Source organism: Argiope bruennichi, chromosome 5, assembly GCF_947563725.1.
Source record: "Argiope bruennichi chromosome 5, qqArgBrue1.1, whole genome shotgun sequence".
NCBI lineage: Eukaryota > Metazoa > Arthropoda > Arachnida > Araneae > Araneidae > Argiope > Argiope bruennichi.
In genome coordinates, this window is record NC_079155.1 from 130,829,332 (window position 1) to 130,854,099 (window position 24,768).

The following is a 24,768-nucleotide window of genomic DNA, read 5'->3' on the forward strand; positions in this document are numbered from 1 at the left end:
AGTCAAATAATAATAATAATAATACAAAAAATTAGTACAAATTCAAAAAATAGATGGCTAAGAGTTTTCAAAATCTGATAAAAATTAGAAAAGGCGTTGTTTTAACTAATACTCATTCATCTAATACTCAAATACAATTTATTGCCTCATTCTAAATATTATTTTTGAGAGTTTTGTCTATCGCATTAATATTAAAATATTTGGTACCTCAGGCAAATATTTCATTCAATACCAAATCACATTTTTAAATGATTTATAAACACACTTATAAGTGTAATGTCAAAAGGGTAACATTAAAAAGGTAGAAATAATAACTAAAATAATTCCATAAATCACGGAAAATGAACACAAAATTGGATTTAAAACGAATAAAATTTTCTTAAATCAATCCAATCGAAGAAAAAAAAGTCAAAATTTAAAATTAGACTTCGAAAGGGACAACATGGTAAACCGGAAGAATATAGAGCCCCCGATTCTAGAATTCTATTTTGCGGCAGTCACGAAGAAACAGAGAAGCGGCTGCACTTTGATTGGTGTGGCGGCGCTACTATATCGATTCATATTTCTGTGAAGTGAACTGAAACTGACCGGATCTTCAAGGTATAAATAAAGTGACGTCAACTTTTAATTTGTTCTTACTCACTTGTAACAACAGCTGTTCGAACGTCAGTCGCTGGTCACATGTGAAGTTATGATTTTTTACTAATAAATATTTCGTTTTTGTAAAGCAGAGTTTTATTCTTGCAAACTACAAGCTAAGAACATGGACTAAACCATAATTAGTCGCAATCTGAATGCTGTACGGCAACACTGCCTCCTTTCTAGTAAAGAATAAAAGTAGAACAATATTATAGTAAACAGTCTAAAAACACTCTTTTGTTACAGTGCTCAAGGTCGGACTCACTTACCATAGAGAGTTCGTAAACGTTGCGTAGGTATTGCAGCTTAAGAACCATAGGTATTATGCTATGTTCTTATCCACACTTAATTTATTGAAATAACAAATGAGTTCTATTGCTATATCTGAATGAAAAAAAAAAATGATCGCTAAAACAATAGCATAACTAGATGGCATCTTAAATTACTTTTTCTTTTTGCTCTATTATTTAATTAAACGATGCCTTCTGTTTGAGAATGTATTGTTTTGATTCAAGGAACGGCCCATACAACACTCGGATTGCTCATGAATTTCATATATTGTTAATTGTATGGTCTAATAAAGTCCTTTAAAATATCATAACTCAATATACACGAGATATAACAAAAAGGTAAAAGGCTTGATATTAATTTATTTCTCTCTTTTTTTAAAGTTTAGTCATGTCGATATGTAAACATTATTCTTAATAAAACACATTTTTGAATGCGCGATCCCATTTTCAGTCTATGTAAATATTAACAAATTAGACATCTTTTCATAACTTTTGTTTCTCCTTTTCATTTAGCAGTAAGTGAAAAATCTATTCTGTCGTGAATATTTTTCTTGAAGAAACAATGAAAAAAGTCAAGCTAATTTATGTTAGTAAAGTATGCAATGAATGAATCGCGCTAATTTATTTTTGGAAGTGAATATGCATATAGCAAGAGGGAAAAGGATATAATAACAGAGAATAGCGCATGAAGACGAATGTCACGTGAATTGATTCCATTGGCAAAAAGAAAAACATAAAAAATATAGTAAAAGCAAATAATTTTTTAATATTTTCTATTATGCAGTTAATTTTAAATACTTAAGTTTTATTTTTGAAGAAGAAAAAATAATTATATATCTAATTACCATCAAACAAAATAAATGCAAAGTTATTAAAAAATTTGTATGTTATGTATGGTACCTTAATGCATAATTAAAATATAAATTTATCCTTTTAGAAAATGCTTGAATAAAGTGAATTCATTATTATTAAATCTGTCCTTTTTACTTTCTCATATAAGAAAAGAAATATTGTAATTGTCAAAAAACAATTCATCGAGATTTTGATGGTCCCCCTGCTACACACTTCACCAAGTCCGAAAAACACATTTTTGGCATTTTGCCGTCAGTGAACATGACAATTTAAATACACTTTCAACTAGAAGGTAGAAATTGGGTATATGAATTTTGCACATCAAATTGTAGATTTCTACCAGATTTTGAACGAAATCTATTCAGATGAAGTCTCTATCTGGCTGTCTGAATAAAATTGGAATATGGTTACTAGAAAATTTTAAAAAGATTGATAAAATTTAGTTCAAAGTTTATGAATTTAAAATGTCGATCTGCATCAAATTTGGTGTCAGATCCATAAAGAAATTGACCATCTGTCAGTCTGTACTTTTGCATACATATAAACCAGATAATTAAACAACGCAATGACAAAAAAATAAAGAAAAAAATAATTTTATTTTCATGTGAGATTATAATTGTAGTTCCACATCAAATTTTGATTTCAATAGGTCCAGAAAAAAGGCATCCAACGTATATATATATATATATATATATATATATATATATGACTTCTTGGCATCTGTGTATTTACCGTATACAAGCAATTAATCATCAAAGATCGCACGCTGTAAAGCGCCAGATTCATGCCTAATTTCTTTTCTATTTTTCGCCAATGCTATGATTACAATATATAAGTAACGATATACTTACTATATCGATACTTTTCCGTTAGCCGGACGCAAATGTCACCAACTGAGAATCAAATGCGAATTTGGCGGAACTCTACATTATTTGGCGATTTTTAGCTTGCGTCTGGCTAACGGAAAAGTACCCTATATTCTTTACTATAATACGAAGTGAATCACGAGTGGGACTCTGAAAATAAAATTTTGAACACTCGTGACGATTACGGCTTTTTTCCAAGAACTACAATTTCATGATGGAAAGAAACGTATACCACCTTTATTAGGTACAGTACTGTGCGAATTAAATGGGACAAACATATTTTTTAAGAAAATTGTTCCTTTCTCGGGGATTTTCTGCCTCAAACCGGTTTCAGCTGCATTTTCTTACACCGCGCGACTGCTCTTGACTAGTCTAAACCGGTTTAACCATGTGATCATGACATGCCGAAAATTTTTCGCTTAAGTCTGTAAGAAGTGGTCGCTTGTGTGAATTGTCTCCTTCTGACGTGTATTTAAAAAGTGAATATCACTCCTAGGAAAAGGACTAGAACTGTTACCCTTAGTCAGCATACTTCTATGACTGTGAGGGATATTGCTGCAGCAGTTGGAATTGGAAAATCCAGTGTTTCTAGGATTATTAATCAGCAAAAGAATTTTAGGACAGTATAGATCACACCTCAAACAGACAAATTTCTTATACGAAATGTAGTACGAAGCCTCCTTACTAAACAAGTAGATATATTTACAGAGAATTATTAGCTACTGTTGAGAGCATGGATTCATCGACAGTTCGACGAAGGCTTATTGAAGCTGGGAGATTTGCAAGAAAGCCAATCGAAAAACAGTTATTAACACCTGCAATGAAGAAAAAAACCCTTTTGATTGGACCAGAAAATATCAATTCTGGACTGCACAAGATAGGAAAAAGGTTCTATTCAGCGACGAAACGCATTTTCTTGTGCAAGGGTTTCGACCAAGATTTGTCAGGTGAAGTGGTGGAAAATCCATCAGAGAATAACATCTTATTCAAACAGTTAAGCACCCTCAGAAACAAATGTTTTGAGGTGATTTTACTTCTGGAGGACCTAGCAGTTTAGTACCAGTTGAAGGGATGATGAACTCTAAACAATACATTTCTATAATAGAAAGTGAAATCGTGCCTATGATGCAAACTTTCTCTGGTGGTGTTGGTATCTTTCAACAAGATCTTGATCCATGCTATATTTCTAAGCAAGATTTCTAAGCTGATTCAAGATGGTGGTGGTATCGCTACGATGAACATTTGACGCAGTTAGATTAATTCACAGCAATTTGTAAAATTTCATTTGCAACTTCGACATAACAGAGAATAATCACAAGAATTAAAAATAACGAGATAAATAAACAAATAAATAACAATTTGAAAAATCAAAACAATGATGCAATTAATAAATACAATTTTACTAAAAAGTGAATCCAATATTTATTAATATTTACACATTTCAAACTTCCTATTTAACAAGACCTTTTTTTTTTTTTTTTTCCCCCTGCGATTTTCGTCTTTTTGATACATAAAATATCCAAATTAAAATTTCAATGGACAAAATACAGCGCATTGCGCACGTTTTTATTGCAACTCAATAGCATACTTTGGAGCTAAATCACAACAAATCAACCGTTTTTTGTTTGTTTAAACATCCACAACTTATGCATTGAGATTTCACATGCCTAAAATTGATACCGTAGCTACGACTTAAAAATAACCGAAATTTAATCTGTATACATTTACACTCAACCCCGTCATACAAATTTCACTGCTAACCGTTACTGTTTCCATGGGTTTCTCTCTTTTCTTCCGGATGGGAAGGAGTTATGCAACGCAGAATGTGTGTATTCTGCAAATTTTTTTCTTTTTGGTCAGCCTACAAGTTCTCGAAGCATCAGCAATGTATTTCGAAGTTTTTTTTTAAATAATGATATCGCTAAAATGTGAAAAAAAAAGCTGTTACCCACAACCTGTTTCATTCTATTCTGATCTGCATAATAATGATCAGTCTGCCTCTATTTTAAGTAACTTTTAAAAATAATGTTGTGTTGCGCAAGATCGAATGGTGGATAGTCAAAACCTTTTTGACTATTCGAAGTAGGGAAACAAGTGGCAAGGAAGCTACTCCTCAAAAGAATTGGATCAACAACATTAATCAGGTTAGTGTTTAATTACTTATCTTAGTTCTTCACAAATTTCATTTTAGATGAAAAATACAGTCTCAAGAAATTTACTGTCTAAATATTTTTTTAAACATGCAAAATATTATCAAATAGCAGATTTTGTTTTAATATTAAAATGTCATCAGTAGTACTCGTAGTTTATTATTTATACATGAAAATAAGTACTTGGTGATTCATAGTATAAATGTAATTGAAAGTAAATGTTAAATCCCATTAATTTTATGCAAAAAAACAGCATTTCCTTTACATGTACAAAGAATCAAGAATTTTTCATTATTTTTAATTTTATTCATGCATATATTATTTTTTCTTTTAACATCTTAATCACTTAACTACACTTAAACTTCAATAATCTTTAAAAGTTTGTTCGTGAAAATTGCTATTATATTTGAAATTTTACCACAGAATAACTTTTTTCATTGATTTAACTGTTCTTTATCTGTTTAAGAAGCATTAATTACCTTGCACTGAGAATCTCCCTCTCCGTTTACAGTATTTATCATCTTTATTTTAAACATGTAGCTTTCTTATCTGTTACTTTGAAAATTATATTGTTTAATTATAATATTCCAGAAGTTAGAAATTTATAACCTGATAATCATTAATTTAAATAAAGCTATGCTAAGTTGAATCTTTGTCACTATGAAAGTTGCATAAATTGACACAGATGTCTGAAATAGCAATACTACTATAAGCATGCTTTAAATTGCAAAGCAAATATGCGGATAATGGAAATACTGTCAATAAATATTAAGCTGAAAATAAATAATGCATGTCATAAATAGCTTCACATTAAAAAGACTAATCTTAATGAAAAGCTGTAGTGCTAATTTACACTTCCAAATGTTATTTATAGGAACTAAATATTTTTATTAATTAAATTTTATATTTTAAACTAATGCTAAACACTTTAGTAAAACTAATATATGAAGCTAGATATACAATTGTAGGCATTAAATAAATAAAATATAAATGAAGCATAAATTATTAATATAAAACAAAAGGTGCTTGGAGGTTTTTTTTAAATAATTTGTTCAGTATTTCAGTAATGACCGCATACCTCCACAGATTTATTTTTTTTGGTTTAGCTGGATGTCATTGCCAAATATAGTCCGTTGACTAATATGACATTTAGTACTAATGTACATTATTAATCGCTGACATGGTTATTACACAAGTATCAATTTTTTCTGATATATAATATTAATATATGCGTAATATACATGAATATAAACATTTGAACAAAATCGCATATGCTTAAAAAAAAATTCTTACTATATTTTTGTTAATATTATTTTGTTATACAGAAATTCCATAATTTATTAGTTAAAAAAATATTTACAAAGTGACTTTTAGAATGAAAAATGTTCAGTTTTAAACCTGTACATCAGTTGAAAAAAATTATCTTTTAACTGGCAATTCTTTTATTTTTTTTAAATACAGAAAAGTAAAAAAGTTTCTTAAACAGCTGTGCTAAAGAATAAAAACATTAATCACATTCCAGGTACTTTTAAACCCGTTATCTCTCTTTCAGTGGGTTTAGAAAAAATTATGCCAAATCATTGTGATAATTACTAAATGAATTAATGTTACCACTAATTAGCACCAATATTCTATCTTAGAGACATGAAGTTATTTTCTTTTAAATCCAAAGATATATGTAATAACATTATATATATATATATAGAGAGAGAGAGGTAGATATATATATCATAAATAATGTATTAGAGAGCACTTTTTTTTTTTTTACATAGTATAATCACAATGAGCACACTGAAACTTATACGATTCAGATACTTTCATTTTGAATTTGTCAGCAACTTGAATTTTTCTGCAATTCTTTAAATTTTGTATTTATATACTATTAAAAATTGCCTATAATGGAAGATAAACTAAAAGTTTGGACTTCAAATTGTTTATTTGATTTTTTTTTATTGATTAAATACATCTATCTGTATCTTATGTCCTCAGAGGTCATAAGTGAATAATTTTTTAAGGCTCTTATATACACATGTGCTCCTCTGCTGAGCAATGTATACAATCGAAAAAGCAATAAAGCCGGTGTACTGGCCTAGGGGTAGTGCATCTTCCCCGTGATCTGGGTGTACCGGGTTTGAGTCCTGGTTCGGGGGTGATTGCTCTTTACCCTGTGTTCTAGCTGTGAGGTGTGTGAAAGAGCCCCCCCCCCCTCCTTGTAAAAAAGGGTTATGCCAGCGAGTGTGTGAGTGTCATCTTCATATAAGCTAATTCAGACTTCTGCCCTTGGGTGCTCAGGGATCCTTACCCTCAAAAGCTACTGCACACCTCTTTCCCCAATCTCTTGGACTTGGTTTGAATTGGAGTTCAATCCAAGGGGTATAAGAAACAACAAAACAATAAAAATTCTGTATTTTTAAAAAATACTTTAAACATATTGGTTGTGAATTCTTTTATTTTGAAATTTTATTTTATTACTGTTTTACCTGAAGTGTTATTGATAATTAAATTATATGCTCATTTATTGAAATTATTTAAATTCCTTTGTAATTATTCATTTATGCATTATAATTACTTATAGCATTTTTATTAAAACTTAAATATTTAAATTAATCTTTAATGATTTTTTAAATTTAAAAATTGTTATTTTCACTTGCCTTCCTCATTTTTAAATCCAATTTTCTCCAATTCAAATTTTTGGATTTCCCAACTTTTTGTGTCCCTGTAAGCTTCAAATAAAATACTAACCACTTTAATAACTATGGTTTATATTTCAGAATATAAATACTTTTCATTGAATTTTCTTCCTTAATTATTTAAATATTTTAATTTTAGGACATCTAGCAGCAGTATATATAAATCAAGAATGGTTGAAGTCAATACAGTGCATACTAAATTCAAGCTATGCTACCATTTTAACCTGTTATAATGTCTTTTCTAATGGTAAATATATAGTCAAATAAGTCATGATTTAGAGTAAAATGTAACATATGACTAAATATTTTGTTGGTTTAATAAAAAATAAGAATAATAACTAGCCAATCACATTCTCATGTTAGCATTATGAAGAAAGCAACAGAATGTATTACTATGTTACGTTTTCATGTAACTATAATATGTTCCTGATACATTATAAAATAAATGACATATTTGATCACTGTTTATCAATATTATGTTTAGTAAAATTCTACATTTAAAATGAAATTTTTTTGAAAAATTTCATAATTTCTTTTTACGTTTATGATACATAATATCATTCACTTGTGATTTGGCTGCTTATAATTTCTTATTTTCTTATGTATTGTCAATTTGAGTTGTCACTGATATTAAATAAAACAAACTTGCAAAAGGCTTTCATAGTTTATTAAATTAGAAATTGATTTTTGCAAGAAATAATATATATATATTGTATTCCATACATTATATATTACATGCTTAATGGCTAAAATTCTTATTAAATAGCAATTTTTTTTTTTTTCAAACATGGTTTTAAAAATAATATTTGTTAAATTTGACTTGGAACCAAAATGTTGAATTCACCAAAATCTCTATCTTATTTTTAAAAACAAATTTTTTAAAGTTTGTTTAGCCTTATGTATGAGAACATTGGGCTTAAAAAATGTGATTAACTCTCCAAATGGCCTAAATGGGTAACTTAGTGTTTGCAGTTAACACCAAAGCAATAATCTAATATTTACTCTTGCATTTTCTTAATATTCTTCAGAGGAAGCTTCTTCAAACTAAACACAATTATTAAATGTTAAAAAAAAAAAAAAAAAAAAAAAAACACTGCTGACATTTTTTACAATTTTATTGCTTTATGTTGAACTAGGAAGATTAAACAATTATTCAGTCTATATGCTTTGTACATATACAATCATTGCAATAAATAAGTTAACTTGTTCACTAGAAATGCTTTATTTACAGCCTGCCAACCAATGTCAATTATTAATATTTGTCTCCCATAATATGTCATATTAAATAGCACTTAATATATAATGCCATTATAATTAATATAGATATGCCAGGCATTTTATAGACAAAATATATAAATTACTCTTACTTAATATTTCTATTTTCAGCTAACTTGTAAAATAAGAATCAAAGACAGATCTTAGAGCTCATATTTAATACACTAATAAATCAAAATATTATATTGTGCAACCCTATTTGTAATTATATTTTAAGTGATTATTTTTCTTTTTCGCAGGTATATTAAAGAACCAATGACAATAATGGGGCAGTCAGGAATATCCTTAGAAGATACTTTGCTACCTTCACTGGTACAGTGTTTTGGCATAATTTTCATTGGTTATATTCTTGGCAAAGCAAAAATATTGAGACAGGTTGAAGCTCAGGGTATATCAATTTTCGTTCAATATCTCTCATTACCAGCTCTTATATTTGTGACAGTCTCAACCATTCCTTTTACTCAAATGAAGTGGGAATTTATAGCTTCTGTATTTGTTTCAAAAACTTGCATTTTTGTTTGTGTAGCTCTCATTACAATGCTACTGACGCATCCATGTGATTTAGGAAAAGCTGGCATATTTGCTATCTTTGCAACTCAAAGTAACGATTTTGCTTTGGGTTTTCCTTTATTTGCTGCTTTGTATCAAAATACACATCCTGAATACCCTATGTATTTATACATTATAGCACCCATACAATTACTTATTCTTAACACTATTGGATTCATCTTTCTAGAAAGTGAAAAGCATCACCGTGATATTTCACAGAGTGGAAATCATCTTTATCATGTTATAAAAGGCACACTTCGAAATCCTGTTGTACTGATGACAGTAGTCGGCCTTATTTGGAATGTAACATATGGACAGAAAGTGTTACCTATTTTTGATAACATATTGAAAGCATTCAGCTCTGCTTTTCCAGCTACTGCTTTGCTTTTACTTGGATATACAATGACAATAAGAAGCAAAAAGTCAGATTCTCAGATATCTGTAGTAGTAACAATACTAATCTTTCTGAAAAATTTGGTTCTGCCATTAATTATGCAACAATCTACGAGATTCTTTCTACAGGACAGTTCAACAAAAGAAATTGAAAGCCTTGGTAGCTTTGGTTTCTTATATGGCATTTTACCAACTGCACCGTCAGTATATGTGTTTGCAACACAATATGATATGTGTATAGATGTTGCAACTAAAACAGTAGTAAGCAGCACATTATTTTCTGCTCCTCTTTTATTTGCAACAGCATCAGTTATTTCACTTTCTCAGATTGGAATAGAACATGTTACTTCTTATTTGAGCTTGACAATCAGTTACCTTAGTTCTGTAAATGCAATTTGTTGTTTATGGTTACTTGTGATATTTTTGACAGGGAGGCGTTGGAGGAGCATAAGTTTTGGAGTTACTTTTTATTTGGTATTTGCACAATTTTTGATTGCATTAGGTGGAATATTGATGTTTTTCACTCCAATAAAGTACAGCACATTATTTTATATACAATATACATTAACATCTGGCAGTATATATGCAACAAGATTGTGTGTACTTTTATTAGCAGTATTACTGCTCATTATTCGAATGAGAAGTTTGTGCTTCATCTTGCAACTAAAAAAACAAATTAATATATTGTCTATTATATTGTGTTTTATACTACCCTATTTTCTGGCTGTAGCTTTAGTGTTTGCTGAAGATAAAGGGAAGTATGAACCAAATTATCAATTAGGGTATGTTCATAGTATTACATCTTTCACTCTCACACTTATCTGCTTAGTTGGAACAATTACATGCATCATTCTGCAGCAAATATACTTACGAAGAAATGCCTCTCAGCACTCAACCCATACTTTGATTCACAATCGTGAAGCAGAGTCTCATCAAGCCTGTTCATCAGAAGCTACAACTAGCAAAACAATTTGCTGTGGAGATATTGAAGATATAGGAAGAAATGTAAAAGAAGAGTACTGTTCAGATTATCACTCTATGGTCAATGATTCATATGACAAAGTTTGTGATTCAAGGTATCATTGCAGTGCTGAAAGACGACAACAATGTACTGTACAAGTTTCAAGATATATCGATGATAACAATGAGATAGGAACTGGACTTATTGATGATGAATATTTCTTGAAACACATTACTTTACTGATACTTTTTAGTGTTTCAATGATTTTGAGTGTGTTTGTCTGCCTTTGGAAATTGATAGAAACTGAAGACGGCATTTACATTGAACTTGAATTTTTAGATGTCATAGTAAATTATACTTTGGGAATAGTATGCTTCATTATGTTTGGCTTAGACAGTAATCTGCTGTATTCAATATTGAGTAAATTCAATTTTTTCAGCAATGAAGCTCCTTCAAATACATTAGAAAAAATTGAATCAAAAATAATATGTGAAAGATTTTTTTTGAATTATTATGAAAAGTGCAAAAAAGATTTAGAACAAACTAGAATAATCAATAATGCAGAATATCAAGGTGTCTTTGAATATACTGAATTAGTCAATTGGCTTTTGGAAGCAGAAGTTGCTGCTACAAATAAAGATGCTGATTATCAAATTGAATGCTTCATAAAATCTTTCATTATTGAAGAATTAAATGAAGGTTGTTACGGAAGGCGATTCTTTAGGTTTACAAATAGGGATGTTGTAGCAGATTAATTCTGTTAAACCTAAAATTTGTTTAATTTCAATTGTAAATAAAGTGTATTTTATTTATTATAATTTGACTCATTTATATTACAATACATATAAAAAGATGACTTTAGATGAAAATTAGAATATTTTCATTTATGATTTTTTTTCAGAATATGAAGATTATTTAAGAAGTGAAAATTTAAATGACGATTAAACTGCCATTATAACTGTTCTAAATTGATTACCTTTGCAAAAAGCATTTTAAAGCTTAAAAATTTATTTATAATAAGTAATTGAGAAACATCACATAACTCTGATTTTCAACCATTTTGCTGCCACTTCAATAAAACTATTTAATATGTAAAAGAAAATTATTAATAAAAAGATATAATGGGATAAAATAAGTTTTAAATTCTTTTTGACTCAATATTGGAACTGAAATAGTAACCTTCATTAAGAAAAAAAATTTATGGAACAAAATATATATCCAAATCAAAAATGAAAAATAGATTAGATATATATTAAGATCTTAATGGAGAATTTCACCTATTATAAAATGAATGTTAGTTTATGTGTCTTTTACAGAGATTTTGATGCAACTAGGCAGACATTCTATTCAAGATAATAGGAAAAGCATTGTCAATTTTTCAAAATATGAAAGTTAATTAAAAATTATGCAATTTTGTGTTTTTTTTTTTCTTTCTAAATTTAGCAAAAATATGATTTTTATAATGATACCAATATCATTTCCATACAGTTTTTTCCATTTTAAATATTTAATTTGAACATAAACTATAAAAACATTTTTTTTTTATTATGCAGGAATTCAAATTAATTAAAAAACGACTCAACTGCGATGACATCAAACGACTCAATTGCATGTTTTTGCCCAAGTCAAAATTATGAGTTAAAAAAAAATGACTTTCTTTGAACATTAATTCTGATATAGGATTTTTTTTATTTTGTATCAGTTTTTTTAATTTGTATCCTCTATAATTTGTAGTAGATTGATTTCATTTAAGTTCATTTATTACTTTGTGATCTTATCAAAATGAAATTTGAAATAAATGCATTTCATATAAGCAACTTTATGTGCAGCAAGGTCAATGCTTTGGGTAAACAAGCCGGTTATCAATACAGGAAAATTATTAATATATGAGAGTTTCCAAAATGTAATTGAATCAGCATAGTAAAACTTCCAGTTACAATTAAAAATTACTAGAAGTATTTTTCAGAATTTTTTTTTTAAAATATTGGGTAATATTTCTATTTTTAAAATATTTTAATTATTGCATGATACTTGGTGATACTATTGTATTTGTGTGCCATTTTATTCTTGTAGCATTCCATTAATTTTTTCTTTTTGATGAGTCATATTTATATTTCTACAAAATATTATTTGTACCATTCCTAGAAATATGGCTCTTTCCTTAAGCATCTTACACAAAAATCTTCAAAAATTGATCTTTAACTATTTAATTTCATAAATGCAATAAGGAACAATGTAAATACCTTGATGATTTGCTCATTGTGATAATTATATTTAATATCAGCCTAAACTCCCACCCAACCACCAACTTAATACAAAAAAAAAAAAAAAAAAAAAAAATCATATAGTTACCCAACATTTGACTGAAAAATTATAAATTTGTAGCACTATATTTATTTCATATTTAATCTCTTTTACTATGGTAAAATGATGTATCTCTATGCTTCCTTATTATTTGTGTTGCTTAAAAAAAACTTTGTTAAAAATGAATCAAGTTAAGAGAGAAAATCCAAAAAAGCAACACAGACTTTAAATGTTAAATTTTTATCACAGTATTCAAATTGAATTAATTTATTTATTTCAAGTAAATTACTCGATTCTGAAAAATTGAGTTTGTTTTTATTATTTATTCTATTCACAATTAATAACAAACTTTCTGAATTAAATTGGCAAATCATGCCAAACTCAGAACTAGTTTCTTCATCACTTGAAAGATATCAATGAGCAATTTTATTCAAACTATAATTTAGGATTTAAGTTGAATTTAAACACCCTGCACCTCAAGATTTAAAGTGCCATTTCAATCCCTTGAATCTTGGAAGTCCAGGGTTCATAAGTATGGATTGAATCCTCTATAAATAAAATATATAATTTTTAATAGAATAAAGAAAATTATGTATTGCGCAGCTATGAAAGTAGCCATTTCCCAAAAAAGAAATTTTTTTGGTGGGAGGATCATTTGTCATCTTGTCAAAATTGGATTTTCAAATATATGTGTGGTATTCAAAGCACTTTGGTCATGTGTTATAGTATGAAATTAATGGTAGTAAGGTATGGAGAATGTCAAATAGATTTAAATTCTTGGAATAAAAGTTTGTAAAAAACTGTCAATATTGTAACTGTGTGGCATATGCATATAAATATTCTTATTTAACTAGTAATTCTTAACTTGCATCATTATTAATATAAAATGAAAAAATTATGATAATTTTATTTCAGCTGATTTATCAATTATTGATTAAAATTTAAAAATTTATATATATATAGATATATATATATATATTCTTCAATATAATGTGATTCATATAATTTATTTCTTTAAAAAGCAATATTAGATTGAATAGTCTTTTTTTGTGAGTGTGCATGTAGATTTTAAATAGATTTTTATTAGTATTATTTACATTCAAAATATCTTAAATATATAGTATTTACAATGCATTAGTTTACATTATGAAATCTGTTTTTATAATTGAGCATTTATTTTTAACACAGACAACATTAATTTATTATTATTATTATGTTTTTATTTCTTTAAAGGGGGTTATCCTATATAGGTGGGCATGAAAATACAAAAAAATATGTTAATCTAGATTTCATAATTTTCTAACTTTTTTTTTTTTTTTTTTAATCTCTGTAAATGGTTGCTAGGGCAAAACTGAACTAATGTATAGTATATATATATATCCAGTTAACCAATATGCTTTGATTACTTTCTCCAAGTAATGAAAGATATTTTCCCATTCTTCCTTATTCAGCTTCAGTTCTCATGGTTAAAGTTTATTTATATATTTTATTAAAATGTTAAAGATAAATAATTTCTGAACTTATGAAAATATAGTTACTTGCCCGAAAAAAAGGCGATTTCTACTTTTAAAACTCATTGTTCAGAATTTAAAAGTAATCAGTGCAAAATCAATGAATACTTATTACATGTACTATTTGAGCATAAATATCCAAAATTATTAGGGAGATTTATAAAAGTGCATAATTTCCATAAATATTCTATTTTTAGAAATGCAGAATGCTTAAATTGTTAACAAATAATGAAATAATAATCATCTATTTAGATTTTTATAAAATATGATTGAAAAAGTTTCTCAACTTAAAAAATAAAATGTTATAAGTTTAAAAACTATTTTATAATCTTCAAATAAATATACAAAAGATAAGTTTCATTCTCAAAGAAAAGAACCAATTAGCAAGTTTCTGCTCAGGCTCAAAGAATATAAAGTGTGATTGTGAATTCTTTAAAAAATCATGTTCAATTATGATATGCAAGGTTTAAAATTATGGAAAAAAAGATGTAAAATATTGGAAATAATAAAAAACTACTATAAACTATACAATTACTACATGGCATGAAATTATAATATTGCATAGTTATCAGTTATTTTAGTTTCTTAATTATTATTTCTACATAAATAATACCAAGATACTTGAAAAATTACATTCTTCATTAACAATTTCATTACAATAAAGAACAAAATACCAATATAACTTTCATTCACCACTTAATAATTTACAAGAAGATGTAAAAAGCAATTGACTTCAACTATCATAACTACATTATAAGTAGATAATTATTCAATAAAGTAAATTATTATTAAAATAATGAAAGAAAAATTTAATAGAGTCAGTCTCTCAATCCCAAACAATCATTTTTTAATTTCGTATGAAAGCTCACAACCTTTAAATACATCATTAATGGTCAATTGTCCCTCTACAATCCTATTTTCAAAAATAATCGTAAAAACTCTATTTCACAATGCATTGTATATGGGAATAAGATTTGATTTGATTTTACCTATATGATGTGTATAATCATTATCAATGGTTTAGGGTAAAACAAAAATAGCCTTTGAGATTTTAGTTATGTAATAGTGCAGAAAAGTTACCTTTTAAGTTAAAAAAAAGAATTTCAAAAATTTTGAATGCAATACAACAACATCTTGAGGCACCATAAAGAGCTTTAAGTTTGTGAAAAAAAATGACAAATTTTGAAATGGACCTGACAATCCTTAAATGGACCAAATTTTAAATGGATAAAAAAATTCAGTTAGATTTTAGTTTGGTAATTGTAGGGAAAAGTTGTCTTTTATTTCAAAAAGAATTTTAAAAAATTTTGGTTGCAATACTAGAACATCTGAAGAAGTGCCACAAAAAACTTAGTTTGTAAAAAAAGAGAGAGAGAGAAATTATAAACTTTGATAAAAGTGATTTTTATGAATTTTTCGAACATAAAAATGGTTTTAATATGGTTACACACATAATCATTACAAATAAATAAAAAAATTTACTGATTAAAAAATATAATAATAATAAAATATTTGTAATATCAAATTTTATGTTTCTTCCTTCTGTATCCTTAATGGTAACAAATGCTACAGCTGCAAATGTTTGTTTCTGCTTCATTGCCACATTAAACTGTACCCTTTTCTTGTGATAGAACCACAGACATTGTGAGCCGATTCGATCCTCAATTTCACAGCTCTTTCCACTGATTGCATGTGACAAGGAAGCCGGGAAAAGTCAATAACCTGGTCCATTAAACTATTTGGCTTAACTTCAGATGCCTTCCGTATAAAGTCTTTGAGGAGTCACTGGAGACATGTTTAGTTACAACATTTTCAATCCAAGATCATGTCGATACAATCCTTTGCAGCAAAGTTTCTCTTTGGAACTTTAAATTTCCTAACGCCGCCTCTGCCTTTTGTTCTTGCTTTTAAAGCAAATTGTAAATCAAGTCCTCATTAAATTTTACGTTCCTCACTTGGTATGGACAAAAGGATATTTACTAGAGCAGCAAACTACTAATTTCTTTGAATAATTGGGTCCATAACGTTAGTGTGATCGTTATAGAGATATTTTGAATATGGGCTAAGGTTACATAGATGTTTGGAACCATAAGCATATGAGGATTTTAACTTAACCATACAAGCACATACACTTTCACAATGTACTTAGCCAGAGTCTTATGATATATTTGAAGGATCTGGTTGGTTTGCCTCTTTTTGTAAAGAACACTGTTTTCCTTCTGCGCTGTCATTGTCGCCAGTAACCGCTTCTGACACACTCGTATTTTTTTTTTTCCCTTCTTGATTAAATTTAACTATTCTCAGTAGTTCTTTACTCTTTCTTGCTTCTTTCTTCCTCAAAAAGCTTGTTGCGGCAATATCAATATTACCTATAACCATTTTCCTGTTAGAGCGTTGATGGTTTAGAAACTTTTACTCCATAACTGGCACTTTTTTTTTTCTTTTATACAAGCCCACGATATCAAACGTTTAGCCTTTTCTCTAAATTTTGTTAGGTTGGAACCAAATTTATCTGACCCTTTTCTACTTTTAGACTATAATAAATTACTGTATTTAGCATGATAAGTTTTTATCATTTGTAAAATTCTTTTGCTAGCAACAATAGGAATAGAACCTTTGATCATATTTGTTTTATTTTGGGTACTAAAGTGTTACGCATTTCACTTAAAGAAGGATCCTTCTCTGAAGCAATTTTGTGGTTATGCCTCATATAACAGTAGCACGTCATAACAGATTCGTATATAAGTAGTTCAACTACTCACTAAATTCCCCAAAAATAGGAACATTTCGCCATTTGTCTTGTTATCACTAATTTAGTCTGAGGCATTTTTAGTCCCAAGAAAGCACACAAATTAACAAATTAGTTACACAACTGACGGAGAAGAGATACCAACTCAATTGAACATGACAAAGCTGATGACCTGACACCAACTCTGAGCTTGTCACCACATGCAGACAAATCTCCGCCTCTTCTCAATAACATCCACTAAGGCGATGACTCAGTGTCCTAGATGCTATGTATATGCAACAGTAAAACTGTTTTTATATTTCCATTCATATTATAATGCCTATTTAAAAAATTTTATTTCATAAGCAAGACACGCAAAAATCTTTGAAAAAGTTTTAAAAAATGTGTTTTTATGAAACTTTAACACTTTAAGAACTAAACTAATTTTGTGGCACCTCAAAACATATTCCAATATTTCTCATATTTTTAATTTATATTATCTACACTAAAAGGAAAACTTTTCAGCGCTATTATAAATTAAAAATCAAAAGTTGATTTTTTCCTTCCACACTAACGATTATGTCTCAATTTTTGAGACAGACGGCAAAATATAACTTTACCAGAGCTTCTAGCCTCAATAACTAAAGTGGTTTCACTTGTTTCATTTGCTAAATAAGTTCTATGCACACATAGCAAACCAAGCAGTATGTTCCATGTTTATTGTATAAGCATAATTTAAAATATTTGATAAGATTTAATTTATTTAAATTGATAAACACTACTAAATTAATGCCATTAATATGGTGAATGAAAAGCTGGTCACTGAAAGCGACTATTATCAATTATAAATTTATTAAAGAGAATTTTAACAATAAATCATTATTTAGAGCATATAAAAAGCTCAGAAATCATACAAAATGTAATCAAATTGCCCTTTTGTGTGTGTGTGTGCGCGTGCGTACATGCAGTAAATCACAAATGAGCTTTTTCAGACAAATATATATTTTAAATAAAAAGTTTGCTCAACAATTAAATGAAAAGAATTTGAAAATTAATGTAAAAAAATATTCCATCATACAAAATAATTAAAATTATTTTCTCCTTACTCTTATACCAATTCTGTTACGAGCACCATAAAAATTAAATAGCCTTCTATGTGATATTTTTTAACAAAATACAGTAAGTGAATATTTATTTTGGGTCTTTTCACATCTTGCGTTTTCTACTATCTGACAAAAGTTGACTCATCCATTATTTTTATTTGAAGTTATAAATTTTAATTAGAATGCCTCTTTAACTTAAAATTGCTTAAATCTGCCACTGACATTATTACATAAATATTCTGTTAAGCTTTACATTTCTCTTTCAATTCAGATTTTAGTTTTAATTTTTCACATACAACAAAAAAGAAACTCCAACACGTTGATTTGAAAATTTAATTCACACACGACTATTTAATCACAAGAAGCCTTCAAGTCAAAATGAGACATAATTAAGATACTTAGATGACAGAAAAATTAATCCTAACATTGATAACACTAAAATGAAAGTTCACATTATTTAAGGAAATGAGTTTCATAAGAAAATTTTGTTTGCAAATGATTTTTTACTGAATGATCACTGAACTCATGAAAGGCTGAATGATGAAAATTCAAAGAATTCACAGTTTAATATTATTAATTCTGTATAGTTATTTGATATTAAAATCAGTCCTAACAGAGATAAAAATAAATTTAATGTTTTGAAGAGAAATTATTCACGTTATATTAACAACCAAAATAACAATTCCTTATTTAAACAAGGAGGTATTCGATTCTTATGTGATACAACACGTTTGTAAATTGTTTATCAGACTTGCATTTTATTCTATGGAACATTAAATTTGCACATATTAAAGAATAATATAAAAGCACAAAATTTAGGTTTAATCCTTTAAGAGTCACTGCATTACTTTTTTTTAAAAAAAATTATTATTGGCTTTAAAAAAGTACACAGACAAAGTTGTAACCCCGGACAATTAATTAAAGCTCGGCTTTACCTGAAACAATTTCTGGCCTTTAGTTTTTCTGGAGGAAATATGTTCCACTGCCTATCAAAGAATTCTCCAAAACCCTTCTGCTACTAAAGTTCCCATTCATTACTTTTCATTTAATTGGGAGAGCAAAATTTCTTTTCTAGCTCACTTTCTTCCAATGTATAGCTGTGATAGTATTAGACGGATTTTCTCTCATTAAACTACGATATTCTTCTACAGTATTTAGATGCATCTTATTCTCTTTCAAACCGTTAGTAAAAATTAGCTACCACCCCACTTCTATCAATAAAATCTTATAGGTTTTTTCAGGGCAAAAGAAACAGAAATTTGTGATCAGTAGTAATTATTCATGTAGCTATGATTAATAGCAGTAGAGTTTTCCTAATTATTTAGTTCTGACAGCAAAAAAAAATTTAAAAAAAAAAACATTTAAAAGCCCATTAGTAAATGCTATCCCATTCTAAAGGCTGGAAATTATTTCACAGAGAAAAGCACTATGGACTTTCCCTTGAATGTATTCAGAAATCTACATACATTGTAAACAATAGAGAATGCCACGGGAAATAAGAATGGAGTTTTCAAAAGCAGCAGGAGATGGCAAATCGAAAGGAACATTTTGGACATTCTGAGAAAACAAAACACATTTTGTTCAAAAAGAAAAAAAATGAAAAATTAACAATAAGATTTTGTGCACTGGGAAGCTGCAAAAAGAAAGAAAAAATAAACAAATTTATTTCAGTAAAGCTGTTTTTAAACAGATTTATTTATTAGTATTGTGAATTTATTTTTAAAAAATAAATTCAGGTTTGTGATTTTTGTTTTCAAATACATCTCTACTTTTGAAGAATTATTTTTCTTGTGAAATTATTTTAATATGTTATTATATATGTCCATATAGCACACAAATATATATTATGGGTTTTATATATATATATATATATATATATATATATATATATATATATATATATATATATATATATATATATATATATATATTTAACCCATATTAACTTTGTTATAAAATGTTCTTTTATTTCCTGATCCAATTCCCACTTTTTTTTAATTTAATTCAACACACCCTCTGTAGAACTACTGAAACCAGCAGGTTGACATGCTCTGAGTGTAGGGATAAATATATATATACAAAAACATTCTTTTAAAAATACTTAAATTTCCCTTTTCTAAATCTACAAGTGCAAAAAAAAAAAAAAACTATCAAAATTTTAAGAAATAATAAAACCACTGAAGGGGCAAATTTTGGTCTCTTCTGTCACCATGTAGATTGACATATCTCTTATCACTTTTTATCTGTATAAATTATGTCTCCGGAATAAAATCAAAGTTAAAATTTCAAAAGTTTCTTGTGTTCTGCCATGGAACTGCTAAGATATGTTTACGCACATATATAAATTTCATGCACATGTAATCATTGTAAAATATTTGTTAATGACAATTGCAGGAAATTGTGTGTGTAATAATTATTAATTAATCTACATTTTAAAAATAATTTTCAAATCATCTGAACTCCTACTACAGTATGAACTTCAAGTTGCACAGGTTATTACTTTTCCACAGTGATCAAAACGGAATATCAGCGAATCCCCTTCTAAAACCAAATACTTTCTCATGCTCGCTATTTCTGATTTTCTTCCTTTCTATTCAATATGGTGTGCCATGTTCATCATGATTTTGACAAAGAATCTTTTAAATAGATTTAAAAAAAAAAACATGATTATTTTCTTTAAATTATGAAGAATAAAAATAGTAAAAAGAGCTCTACACCTGCTCCTCTCGAAATTAAAGAGTGTTTTATATACACACAAATATAAATGCAATCTGTCCCTTTTTTTAAAATCATTTATCTTTTTAACTATTTACATTCAATCAAAAATTACATTGACTTCTGAGTTTTGCAGAAGTCCTACATTTCTTGAAATCTAACAGTTATAGATATAGCTATCTTGAAGTGCTACATTTGCAATTCTATAATTTTAATTCAAATTCACTTTTGAAGGATGGAAAGTAAAAAGAAAAACCACTTTATGAACTATTAAAAGATTATCAACTTTCTCTTTCAAAATCTTTTTGTTACACCATTCTTACCATGAGTTTCAGCATGTTTCTCTCCAGTGACCATGGCTCTAACCCAATAAAAATAATACCTGAAGATCAGAATTCCTCCTGAAAAACTCTTATATTTTAAGTTTAAATCATATAGCTTTTGCCACGACTGGGCTTCCTTCAGTATATAACATGATTTGAAAAAGCAAGTATAAAGTTCGTTAACAATTTTTATTTCTCATAATTTGAACGAAGAATCCAATTTTTAAACTATTGTCAAGATTTCTTTGTTCAAGTTTAAAAAGCATGATGTAACAAATTGAATAGAAAGGCGGAAAGCAGGAAAGAGACACCATGAGAACATATTTGGATCTTACATAGTTTTTGAAAGAAGTTTTAACTCCATGAAAAAACGAATAACCCAAGCAAATTAGAACTTAAAGTTATGGTGAAGATGGAATTTCATAAAAATAAGGAAATTTTTAGAACATGAATTAATTAGAAATTATAACAATTAAATATAGCTTATTCAATTCCTTAGAGCAAATGAATAAATATAAATTATTTAAAATTTAGTTTAATGTTTTTTATTTGATTTACATTTCATATAATTTGGGATTTAAAACAAACTATATCAAAATAAACAAGTAAAATAATGGATTGATATCCAGAATATAATACAGCTGCTTTGTAAAGACATATCAAGTTGCCCTAAAACCAACAAAATAGCAAAAGCCATGATAAGTGATAATGTAATCTTGTAAGTCACAATACAACTTGGCATGCTCTATATTTTATATTACAATTCAATGTTTAGATAACAGTAATATTACTCAGTTTTCTGAATGTGATGCTTTCCTGAACAAATTTATTTTCAACAAATAGTCTGAATTATATCAGAAAACCAGTATATTTTTAATAAATACGATTTAAATGTCAAATTTCAAGATTCACCTTTCTTCTCATGAAGCAAATGAAACAAACAAAACAAAAAGTCAAACAATTGCAATTCCTGCAATGAATAATTTCTGATTAAATTCTCTTTATAACTAATCTGAATGGTCACTTTATAGATGTCAATTTTCTGATTACGAAAATCAAATGCTTCTAGGCAACATTACAATGCCCCCCAAAAGTTTAAGTCATAAACATAAAAACATGCCTTTAACCCCTTTATCACTTCTTGACTAGTTGTGTTTGGTTTATTAATACATGAACTATTCCTGACCATGACTTAAAATTAACTCTGCATTAGTCTAAAAAAATACAAAATCAAGAATAGAAAAAGTTAAAATATATATGGAATTGATTAGTAATAAAGTTCAAACAGTAATTAAAATAAGGCAAAGAATAAAAGAAATGTATGCAAAATTACAAAATAAATTCTATGGCTTTCAAAGAAAGACAAAATTGATATTACAGAGCATAAGCAGCTAATGGCAAAAGAATAAAAACAATACAAGTATTGAAGATTAAAAACTGAGCATTCAATGATAATGTTAAAAATAGATAAGGGTATTGCATACATGTCTATGCTTTTAAGGGCACATATTCATACATGAATCTAGTATATCTAAAGTACACATATATATACCTAAAATATCTAAAGTAATAACAGTACTTTTTTGACATTTCAGAGAAGGCCAATTTTGTACAGTATATAACTTATTTGAGATTTCATTGCATTTGTCAATTTAAGTAGAAAATGCATTCAACATACTTTTTAAGATTGCACGAAAGAAACATTGGTAATATAAACTCAGTATTCAAGTAAACTCAATTTCCAAGAAGAAAAAAATTAAAATATTTAACACACTTCTTAAAACAAAATTCCAAATAATCTATAATAATGAATACACTCCTTCCACAGACAAAAGAAATTAAAAAGTCTCACAAAAAATCGTGAGCCGTTTAGACAAAAATGTTAAAATATTTCATACTTCCAACTAACAACAATTTAAAACAGAATTATTAAAAAAAATTAAACTATATTTTTATTAATATATATATATATATATATATATACAGCTTACATCAATTGATATATATATACCATTTTTGTCTATGCGGTGCTTTTAGACAAAAATGTTCCAAATATATTAACAATACAATGATTTCATTACTGTTAAACTTATGCCATTGGCTCACAAAGAATTTAACTTTCTTTAATACAATTTACAGCATATAACTAATTATTTTATGGTGTTTATAATATTAGTTTATTTTAGCATTCATCGAATTCAATTTTAAAAACAGCAATATTATTTATATGATATGTGATAACATATCACATCTGAGTAACAAAAAGAGTAAACCACAATAAAACTTTTTTATATAAGCGTAGCAATTACCATCTAATTAACGCTAGGCATAGAATGAAACATAAAATTTATTCAAATCCCATCCCAGCATGTCTTTCTTTTTTAAAAAGTTTAATATTAAGTTTATTTTGTCAAGGAAGGTCTTTTATCAATCCAATGTTGTGGAGACAGAAGAAGAAAACTATTTAAAAAAAATATGTTTTAGGGCTCAATAATTGAATAAAGGGCCATCTCACCAAAAAAGAACTTTTAACTGAAATCGTTGAGAGAAGAAGGGTACATAAAATTTTAAGATAACACTTTTGAATTCAAAATCTTAAAATTCGATTACTAATTTAAATATCTTATAATTACTAAATATACACAATGAAAATAAAATATAAAATTCCTACCTGAAGTACACTACTATTTGATGTCACTTTGACAGTTTCACGACGTCCATTTGGACACAAAACGACAACACATATTGAACCGGACATTTAGATAGACGTAACTGTGGATCCAAGTTTCGTTTACAAATATTTATTTGTCATGCAGTTTATTTTTGGAGTTTAGATGTCTAAAGTAAACTCGGAACATAAAATAATGGCTATAACGTAATAATTTTATCTTTTTCTAATCCTTCAGTCATGACTTCTTATTGTAATTTTTGTATTTCAGACACATCTTATCTAGGACTGACTTAGTCAAATAATTTATTTTGTAATTATCTTATATCTTTTATGTATTGCCTTGAACATATTTATCTTCACGCAGTGGCAGACTATCCTGATTGTCAGTTTGTTTGATCGATAGCAAATGTCTCCTTCCCCGGGGGTTAGTAATATAGCGAGGAAAAAACTTTTTTCGTTTAACATAATCTTTTCACTCAAATTCATTGTTAATGATTTAGTCTATATAGATGGCACTTGGGGGGAAATTTTTGACTTTCCTTAACGCAATCTACAATATAAACTTGTGTTATACTTTAGCTCTTTCATGATATTTCATTTAAAAAATGATATATCAACGCATTAGATCTATAGGACAGGAATCTAAATCACCAATACCTCCTTGTCGAAACGCTTTTGTTGGCCTACACTCCTTTTGCATATTAGACAATACGCACTCTGAGAGTGTACGTGAAAGATAGGAATAGAA

General features: G+C 27.8%; 2 protein-coding genes across 2 annotated transcripts in view; one reads left to right on the plus strand and one right to left on the minus strand.

Annotated features, from left to right (window-relative positions):
- The window catches only part of LOC129968161 (tether containing UBX domain for GLUT4-like), a 51,520-nt gene extending 27,189 nt beyond the window's left edge, over positions 1-24,331 (minus strand). The window contains exon 1 of the mRNA XM_056081982.1: positions 24,021-24,331. Coding sequence (XP_055937957.1) covers positions 24,021-24,107 — 87 coding nt within the window. The 5' untranslated portion in view covers positions 24,108-24,331. The remainder of the gene's footprint in view (positions 1-24,020) is intronic.
- Positions 4,414-11,477, plus strand: LOC129968160 (integral membrane protein GPR155-like). The gene is made up of 3 exons (XM_056081981.1): positions 4,414-4,791; positions 7,627-7,734; positions 9,002-11,477. The coding sequence occupies exon 3, from the start codon at positions 9,018-9,020 to the stop codon at positions 11,418-11,420; it is 2,403 nt and encodes an 800-aa protein (XP_055937956.1). The 5' UTR covers positions 4,414-4,791; positions 7,627-7,734; positions 9,002-9,017; the 3' UTR covers positions 11,421-11,477.
- Positions 24,332-24,768: the final 437 nt, after the last annotated feature.

Bases quoted from the DNA above. Each gene is read 5' to 3' on its own strand.
- LOC129968160 (XM_056081981.1), top strand. From the start codon at position 9,018: ATGACAATAATGGGGCAGTCAGGAATATCCTTAGAAGATACTTTGCTA.